General features: G+C 44.9%; 2 protein-coding genes across 2 annotated transcripts in view; both read left to right on the forward strand.

Moving 5' to 3' along the window:
• MRPL51 (mitochondrial ribosomal protein L51) overlaps positions 1-10113 on the forward strand; it is a 377933-nt gene that overhangs the window by 14108 nt on the left and 353712 nt on the right. The gene's annotated exons all lie outside the window — the stretch shown is intronic.
• VAMP1 (vesicle associated membrane protein 1) lies at positions 1073-7812 on the forward strand. The gene is made up of 5 exons (XM_063294701.1): positions 1073-1204; positions 3294-3423; positions 3499-3657; positions 4735-4786; positions 5104-7812. Coding segments are annotated over exons 1-5 (360 nt in total). The 5' UTR covers positions 1073-1202; the 3' UTR covers positions 5121-7812.

Below are 10113 nucleotides of genomic sequence, written 5' to 3' on the forward strand. Positions count from 1 at the left end.
GCCTTGGGCCAGTCCTGGCAAATCACTTCTGAAAAACCTTGCTAAGAAAACTGCAGGGACTTGCCCAAGCACTCGCCAGGAGTCAAAAACTGACTCAAAGGCTCACAGGTATGCGCGCGCGCGCGCGCGCACACCTTATTTTAAAAACATTTCAAGCATGAAAAAAACCACCCCATCCTGCAAGTGCCAATTCTAATGGAAATGCGGTTCTCTCCATAAAGTGTAGTAGTTGTGGTTAAGGTCTGGTGGTTTTAAGTACAGTATGAAGCGACTATACATTCTGAGAAAAAGGCAGAAAGAATTAAGGAAAGTTGGTGGAGCTTTGGAAGAATGTGGCTGCAGCGTTGTCATTCTAATTTTCGATAAAAATGAGTAGAAGCTGATTTGGATTTTGCAACCGAAATTCCCCATACAATCTTTCTGTAGCAAGTCTCAATCTCTTTAAATTATGCTCAATCTCTCATTCCCCCAAATGTATCTCTCTTAGATAGGGGTGTTGTTCTTTAGCCTGTTTAAAAACTTTTTTCCCCTCACAAGGGATAGAACTGGGGGTTTACCCGTAAACAAAAGGGAATGTCAGAATTTCTATACGACTTTTTCCCTAAGAAATACTCTGCTGCTGTCCCAGCCATAGCTGGGAGTTCAGTGGGCCACTCTTTCTTCCACCCAAAGAGGAGAATCTAAAAGAAGCGAAAGATAGGAACTGCGTGCAATCTTTTACAGCAGGGAGCTGCTCGCTGAAGGTACTCTAATGGGATTCTCACGCGTGTGTTCCGAATTGCAACCCCAGGATAGCTGAGAAGTTTGGAGGGGCGGGACTACGCAAATTAAGCCGACGTTGATTCGCTGTCGAGCGGCAGCCTCTTCTCTGAAGTCTTCGTGCTAAAGAAGAGCAAGGCAGGAAACGCTGATTCGCTCGCGGAGTTTTGCCGGCAACAATCGGGGTGTGTGTTGTGTGTTGTGTGTGATAGGAACGCGCTCTCCATTGGCTCGCTGCGTGACGAGGCGGGGCTGACAGGACCGCCCCTCCCCTTCTATAAAACCCGGGAGCGGGGGCGAGGTTCCTGCTGCAGTCATCTTCGATCGCTTCTGTTGGGGACCCTCTAGCGTGGTTGTTCCCACCGGCGGGCCATTGACCCCCGCGCTGCTTCGTGCGTTTCCTCCTGAAAGGAAGATCAGGGCTCCTAGAGCCGAGGGCGGCCATGTGAGTAGCGGCGGGAGGCTCTCGTCGTTGCTTGCTTTCCTGTAGCGCGCTGCCGGTTTCCCTGCCCGGTTGCGGCGCTTGCCGAGTTGCGCATTGCAGCATCGCCCCCCCTCTCACTTTCTCTTTTTCTGTCGTCCGGTGCCGAAGTGAGATGGAGCGGGGACGGATGCCTCAGCCCAGCTGAAGGCTCCGCGGTCTCCCTTGCTGCAGCGGGTGCTTCACCATCTCGGTCTTTCTCCCTGTCCCCTCTCTGCGATTCCTGACCCCGGCCGCTGAATAGTTTCTGTTCAGACGAGGGCTGTCCTATCCGTAAGGGATGTGCCAGGAGGCTCCAGCGGTGTCCTGAGCGGAAATATAGGTGGCAATGGAGGAGAGAGAGATTTTCACACAGAAGCTCGAAGGCAGCTTCGAAAATGCCAAGGTTGCCTTGACATCAAAAGCCGGGACAGCAGAAAGGGTTTATGTATGCTAGCACGGGCGATTGTCCCGGTATGAAGAGACAAAAACGCAGCAAGGGTTATGTGTGGCCAAGGTGGCAAACTCTGGGTTTCCCGTTGGAGGTTCAGTATGTGAACCTGTGTACTGTCATAGCTGGTTTTGTGAGTTGGTCCCTAATATCTTTGCTGAAAGAGCAGTCAGATGGTGGGGGATTCATCGCTGAAGAGAGAAGCAAAATTGTGTGTGTGTGCGCGCGCACGGGCGCTTGCATGCAGATGACTGCAGACTTTTCTTTGCTTGGACAGTGGAGCAGGAAGTCTTAAGTTTTGTTCTCTCTCTGGGGGACACCTTGCCTTTTCCATAATTGCGTTTCTCCTCCTTCGTCTATGGGCTAATGGCAAGAATGCCTGGAACCGTTGCCTGAAGCATCTGATGGCATTTTTTGCCAGTCTAGCCATTAGTCTGTAACCTTCATGAGTTTGCACCACTGCCCCCGTTGCTGTGTGGGAAAACACATCCTTGTTCTCTGAACTGATTTGTTTGTTGATTTCTCTGACCTCTTCCTGCTGCTGCAGCCAAGCCAAATATATCCAGCAATGTTTCTTATTGGTAATATTTCTGCCTTGTCACACAGCAGTTCTTTTATGGTTGCCGACATGGGAATCCGTCTTCATATATCTACTCAGGTTCTGTTAATATTACTCAAGTAGTACATTCCAGGTATTCAGCACACTTCATAATCAGTGCTTGATAATGATTCAAATAATAGTTTCTTACCAAAGATGAGGGAGCTAAATAATCCTTTTTCCTATACCTTTCTAAAGATTCTGTTGCTGAAGTAAGGCTAGAGTTGGGTGACTCCTTGAGTCATAGCTGTGTCATCTTACTTGCCTCCTCTTGGTCAGGAGACACTGCCATGACCTGAAGGTAGCAGCTAAAATAAGATGTCACCGCCCTGCCGTTGAACCATCACTTGCTATGCACTGGATTTCCATTTCATTTGTTGTGTCTCCGCTTCATTTCTTATATCCTGAAGAGCCCGGATGGGTCAGAGCAAAGCTCCAGCACTGTCTCCTAGCAGTACTTCTGAGGAGCTATAAAACCCCAACAGTTGCTCTTGGGGGGGGGGGAGAGAGAGAGGGACTGCATCTGAGATATACTGGCTTCCTTTTGTGTAATAGGTACCGAGTTCTTTCTCCTTCACACTGTGGAAACCTAGTGGTTTTCACTACTTTCTGCATTACCAAGTATCAGACCAAGTATTTATTTGTTAAACTTAGAAGGCCACCGCTTCTAAAGACTCTGGATGGCATAAAGCATTAAAAAATAATAAACAGTACAACAGTGTAAGATAGTGTGATTTCTATTATTACTCAATATCATTTTTGTTTATATTAGACCTAAGTCCTCCAGCTTCTTCTTAAGGTGTTTTTATTTTAAAGATGAACAGTTCAGGAGTCCTGAATGGCCCACTTCTTTGGTAACTTTGAATACACTTCTCTTTGTCTTTTCCATGTTGTGGTGCTTGGGTGCCTTGTGTGGTAGAAACAATAAAAGCTAATTACAATTGTATATATTAGTGTGCTTGTTTCTGGCTGAGAATTGGACATAAGCACCTGCATCATCTCTTGTGCTTGACCTGTCTCCGCAGGTCTGATCCAGCTCAGCAAGCAGCCCCAGGTGCGGGACAGGAAGGGGGTGAAAATGCTGGGGGCCCCCCTGGACCGTCAAATTTGTCCAGTAATTGGCGCCTGCAGCAGACTCAAGCGCAGGTGGAAGAAGTAAGTTACTGAAGCAGTTCTTTGTGGTCTTCTGCTTTCTCTCCTGCTAGCAAACTAATTATCCCTTCTCTCCAGGTGGTGGATATTATGCGTGTGAATGTGGATAAAGTTTTGGAGCGAGATCAGAAACTCTCAGAATTAGACGAACGAGCAGATGCCCTGCAAGCTGGTGCCCAAGTATTTGAAAGTAGCGCAGCAGCGCTCAAGAGGAAATACTGGTGGAAGAACTGTAAGGTGAGCTGGAAATGGGCGGTTCATTGAATGTATAGCTGCAGTCTGAAGTAATCCTACTTTTTTTTAATTTAATTTTTATTAAAATTTTACATACGACTAAAAAACTATGGAAACATAAAAGGAAAAATAGAAAAAAGAAAGAAATATGAGAAAATAAAAGAAGAAATAAAAGACAACAAAAGAAAAAAAAATCTGAAGAAGCGCCTTCCGATCTTCTTTGCTGCAGTTACAAACATTGTAATTACCATTTCCACCCTCCCAAATTACATCATGGTTCCCTTCTTCCCATAAACAAACCTTTTTAATAAATCCCCCAAATCAATTCATTTTTATCCATTTTCAGACAAAAGTCTATAAAGGGTTTCCAGTCCTTTATAAAAGTAATTGTTTTTCCTGAGGCAATCCTACTTTGTTTTAATGAAGCCGCAGCTCAGTCCCTGAATGGGGGACGCAGACCTGTAGGTCAGAAATAGACCCAGTGTTTTGCATGCCTGAAGTTCTAGGGCAATTTGGAATGTTTCCAGGAAAATGCTGGCATGCCTGAGAAAGTGTAGTCGGGAACCTGGAAATTAGTGCCAGGCAGAGTAAAGGGGCACGGTGGCACTGCAGGTTAAACCACTGAGGTGCTGAGCTTGCCGATCGGAAGGTCGGCAGTTCGAATCCGCATGACGGGGTGAGCTCCCGTTGCTAGTCCCAGCTCCTGCCAACCTAGCAGTTCGAAAACATGCCAATGTGAGTAGATTAATAGGTACTGCTTCGGCGGGCAGGTAACGGCGTTCTTGTTTAGTCATGCTGGCCACGTGACCACAGAAGTGTCTACGGACAAACGCCGGCTCTTCGGCTTAGAAACGGAGATGAGCACCGCCCCCTAGAGTCAGACATGTCTGGACTTAATGTCAAGGGAAACCTTTACCTTTACCTTTACCAGAGTAGAGTACTGGGATAGTTGGATCAATGAAGATGGGCTTGGAACAGCTTCAGATGGTCTGTTGTCCATCTTTGTGGGAGACCTTGATCTTGCCAAGGGAGATGTTGTATGAGGGATATGTATGGGCTCATTATAACTCTTCTCTTTAGATGATGATCATGCTGGGAGTGATCTGTGCCATTGTGGTCATTGCAATTGCACGTAAGTACTATGGGGAATCAGAGTAGCTGAGTTTGTGAGTCACAAACGTTGGGTAAACAGCAACGTTTACTTGCCCTGGGAGTGGGAAATGGTACCTTCTTTTGTCTCTCAGCAATGCTAAAGTCCAACAAATCAATAAGAGCTGTGCCTTTTGAGATGATGAGATTTATCACTTGCTGGATGAGAGGCAGGCAGAGTGGGTGGGAGGGGGGCTTCCTTCTCCTGATGCTCGATAGTGTTTGTCAAATGTGGGATGCTTGGTGTAACATGCCCTCTCGTTTTCTCCTTTCTCTTCCTTCTGTTGCTTCTGTTCCTAGTTTACTTTTTTACCTGAGAATGTGGTCCCCTCCCCTTTTCCCCACCCCAGTCTGCAGCCTTCTTACCCCATTTCCCTTTCCAAACCCAATTCTTCTTTCTCTTTCCTTTCTCTCTTCATTCTGGCTTTGTCATCTATTTTCTGTTAGTTTTGTTTGCTTCCATTCAAGACTGTAATGCACTGTTTCCAGATATGAGTTGACCCCCTTCACAGCTGCTGCAGCCTGAGTGGACGAGCTTGTTTTTGGAGGGTGGCAATGGGCCTAGTGGAGGAACTGTGGAAGTTTGATGTACTCTACTGATTATACCTGGGGTTTCACTCGCAATCTGAGATGCCTTGTATGTCACTCAGTTCTCCTGTGACTCTATAGGAAAGTATTTCCTTTGGCCATGGACAGTATTATTGAAAACTCCACCAGAATAGAGAGGAGAAAAGTTGCATCCCATTACAGTAGTGATTCTGGCATTGTGCCATGCCACCAGAATTGATTGAGTCTTTTGTTAGACTCGAATATAAGCTCCTGTTGATGTTCAGATGACAAAAGTTCTGATCTTATGGTGACTGACAGCCATCTTTACTATACTGAAGTAATATTTCACCTCTTGGATGTTGTAGGAAGTTGTTGGTTTGATTCATTATCCTTGGCTCCAAGAACAAGTATGCCTTTCATCTCACCTCTAATTCTGACAGTATTGGGAATAATGTCAAAGGCTAGGTGGCTTGTTTGACCAAAGTAATAGATGATGGAGGGTACCACTGAGTTGGAAAGCCCCATATTGCTTGGCCCTTAGTAGAATAGCAAGTGTAGGAGCTATATCTTGGGAACCTCTGTAGTGTATTTTGAAGGGTTTCCTTCTAAAAGCAATGTGCTGTAAAATGAGGACCCTGAATTTTTCTGGCTTCATGAGTTGGAAACAGCAACGCGGAGTGCCAGTGATTCTGGGAGACTGCATGAGTGTTTATTCTGATGTGCTATTTCTCACCAGATGTAGTTTTAGGTCATCCCTTGATGATACTTGTCAGAATATACAGTGACATGCATATGTGAACCCATGTTCCTTTGCCCCCTAACAGCCTGTTGGATAAGTTGTATGACTCCAGGGTGAAAGGAGCTCAGAGAGTGGTGAACATGAGTTTAAAGATGCTGAAGAGTGGTAGTTTTCTTCTGATTCCAGTCTAAGGACTGATAGAGCTATGAGGCACAGTTTGGTAAGAGGCCTTGTTATGGTGCCAGTTAGGGCTTGACCAGAGAATATTGTTGAGAGGGCCCAGAAGCTGTAATGCTCTGACAGGACTTACCAGCTGGTGGCCACTGGGCTTAATTTACTTTAACCTCAGAACAGTTTTATCTGGCCCCTAAACTTTTGTTCTGGCTGTGCTAGGAGTAACCCTACTCTCGCCATAGCATGCTGCAAAGGTGCTGATTTTTTGCATGTTCACTGCCATGCACCAGCATTTCATTTGCAGAGTCCATCTCTTTGCGAATCCCCATCTTGTTTCCCCTTTGGGGGATGATGGAGGAGAACAGGAATGGAGCTCCCATCTTCTTTGGACAATTCTCTTCCTATTTCGGTGGGACTGTGTTGATGGAAGTGCAACACCTGAAGAGGAGCCGGGGCGCAAGGTGTGATGCTGCTGTCAGTATGAGAGGAAGCACAGTAAGGTGTACAGCCCCTTCTTGATTTCTTCTGGACAAGACCTTGGTTTAATCTGCTGCCATATTTTTTTTTTGAGAGAAGGCCACTAGGCTGCTTTCTTCTGCTTTTCTTGTCTGTTTTCATGGATGTTGTATGTTGTGCCTTTTCCCTTTCTATCTCCTCACTGCTCCATCTCTATGCATGGGCAAAAAGTACACCCATTTCCCTAGGCCCTGTTTGCCTAAACCAAGGGACTACTTTCTCTATGCACAGGACTTCAGCCGCTTTCTCACACACCTGTGGTTTGTCCTTGTGAGGAATGCAGCCATAATGTTCTCCTGGCATGTGTAACCATCTATTCTTAACGATCGCTGCTAACAAATACTTCTTGACCCACTAAAATGAGTTGGGTTCGTTTGCCTGGGTACTAGAGGAAACAGGATTCTGCTTGCAGGTGGTAAGGCAGAAGAATTTAGACTGACATAAGAGTACTAAAAATGGTATTGCCTGAATATATATAATCTGATATGCGAGAGATCGCAAGTGGCCAACATGGCATCTAGATAGACAGATACAGGAATGCTGGCAAGCTTGATTTTCACCCATGTGGATGCTTGTTCTTTGCTGCATAAAGCAGGGCTCCATTGTGACTCAGTAGATGGTATGTACAAAGGCACCATGGGACGTTGTACTGAATATCAAGTAGATGAGTAGCATTTGTGCTTGATTTGGACTTGATATGGTGTGGCCTTGTAGAGTTTTGGAGAATCAGCTTCAATTAACAGCAGTGGAAGGCAAGATATTTGGAAGAATCCTGGGCGAGGGAAGCCTTTGACTAGGGCTTAAAAATATCCTTTTTTTTTTTTTTTTTGGCTTAACCTGCCTCTCCTGTTGGTCCCTCATTATACTGGCATAATGCATTTTCTGTTTCTTTTGCATAAACAAATTTAGCAAAATAACTGTTACAAGCAGAATAAACTATGTCAAAGAGAACAAAATGCTAACAGTGTAATATTCCTAATTAGTTTCAGTGTGGAAATAAATGGTATAAAGCTAACCTCTTGGATACAGTGGTTGAGAGCACATGAGAATTTGTTCTGATACTGCTATTTAAATGTAAAGCTGCTGTGCAAAAGGGTTATGTGGTGGTCTCACATCTATAAAAAGAATTCACCAAATTGCTGACCCTGCAGGAGAAAAGTAGTGATGAAAGTGAAGCACGATGTTGTCAAGACAGGCCTTGTGCTCCTCTCCAGCAATTTGTGCCCAGTTTATGCATACAAGAGAAACGAGAAGTAACAGGAGAAGATTATTTATACCCTCATATCCATAGTCTAATTTTCTGTCATTTCTGGTCAAGAAAGAATGTAAGTCAGGAGTTACCAGGAGAAACACAGTTCTCAGTTGTCACTGCTTTGGTTATGTGTGGATGATATGGGAATGGTGCATGAAGGTCCTACCCAGCTGCTATTAACACAAGTGTATACATCACAGCGTACTGAAATTAGAGCAATACTTGTCTGTCTTGCTGTCATGAGCACTGATGGTGAGCAGGAGGGGGCCCCTATCCAGGGGGGGAAATGCATGCATAGTACTGAGGAGTTAAGCAGCCATTCAAAGAGACACAGATCAGACCTGCCTTGACTTTGTGGTTTATCTGTCTGGGTTTTTCCCACGCTTCTTCAGTTTGTTAGGATTTTCTGTCTAATGTAGCAGTAATAAAACACTAGAGACCTATTCCTTGTCTCAGCGTGGTTCCTGGCTGTTAGGACACTTGCACTGTTAATATGGCAAATGGGATTAGGATTATTCTAGTGTATTTATGGGGTATGTACCTTCAGTCACTGCCTGAAGCCCCACCCCCATTATATTGCAGAAGGCTCTTTATCTGCTGTATGATATATACTGTATATTTTCTCTACATTTCACCCTGCACTGATTTAAATGCAGAGAGTATTTGATTTGCTACAGATACACTGAAAAAAAATAACTGTCCTATTTATATTAAACACTTTGACATCATCATCCCCAACTGTAGTGTATGGAATGGGAAGTTGTAACTTGCTGATAGGGTATGTATGTATATGAATGTATACAAATGTGCCGTGAGAGCTGCCATTGTTCAAACATTAAGCTTATAGATGTGGAGAGGACTCCAAATAGCAACTTGCAATAATACACTTGTTTTGAAGACGTTCCCAGAAGGCTACATAACAAAAGTGACTTACATGAAACCTGAATGCTTATAGGAAGCACTGGTATGCATGCATATTCTGGGTTTCAGTCATAGCGACACTTTCCTATCAAAATCACAGGACTTTTTCCCTTTTATTTTCAGAAAATGCATGTTTTCATTTGGTACCCTAATGTTCGAAATGTAGAGCAAAACCAAAATTCTGCCGAAAATGGGATCCTTATAATGTGGTAGCTACATTCATTTTATCTGGTTAAGCTAATATGTCAGTAAACATTATTAGGGTGTCTAATTTGGGGAAGGGAGAGGTAGCTCAGGCTGCCCATATGTGGTCAAGGAACCAATTCATATTTAAGAATACCGAGGGAAACGTTGGGAGAGAAACACTGACATCGGTGGGATTCTTGATTCTTGCTTCATTGCCAATGTAGAATTCCTTACTGACTGCTGAAAATACTTGCCTTTTTTACAGCCTGTAATCCACAAACAGCACAATTTTTTGTGGAGAAGAAGGTTGAAGTTCTAACAGTGAACTTAAATTAGAAGAGCTGTCCTGAAGACCCTTCCCGTCCCTTCCCGTCCCTTCCCGTCCCTTCCCTTCCCGTCCCGTCCCGTCCCGTCCCGTCCCGTCCCTTCCCGTCCCGTCCCGTCCCTTCCCGTCCCTTCCCGTCCCGTCCCGTCCCGTCCCGTCCCTTCCCGTCCCGTCCCTTCCCGTCCCTTCCCGTCCCTTCCCTTCCCTTCCCTTCCCGTCCCGTCCCGTCCCGTCCCGTCCCGTCCCGTCCCTTCCCGTCCCGTCCCGTCCCGTCCCTTCCCGTCCCGTCCCTTCACTTCCCTTCCCTTCCCTTGTTGTTGTTGTTGTTGTTCTGGAGATCAAAATATAGAAGGTGGGCCTAGATTGATGGAACACTAGTGGAGTCTTCATAAATTCATCTTCTCTTTGTATAACATACAGTTATCATCTATGTAGGTAAGTGGGTTTCTGCATAATTTCTAGCACAGACCAGTAACCTGTATTTTTTAAAAAAAGAACATTTTGCCAGTCTAACTTTCTACCCCTGTTTTGGATTTTTCTGTAAACACTATTAAAAAGGAGGAAAGGATGCTGAAGTTCACGTAGCCATTCTTTGCTGTTGGAGGAGTATCATATTATTTAGTGTAATGGGAAATGGTAACAATGTGA

Source organism: Candoia aspera, chromosome 2, assembly GCF_035149785.1.
Source record: "Candoia aspera isolate rCanAsp1 chromosome 2, rCanAsp1.hap2, whole genome shotgun sequence".
In the NCBI taxonomy this organism is placed as follows: domain Eukaryota; kingdom Metazoa; phylum Chordata; class Lepidosauria; order Squamata; family Boidae; genus Candoia; species Candoia aspera.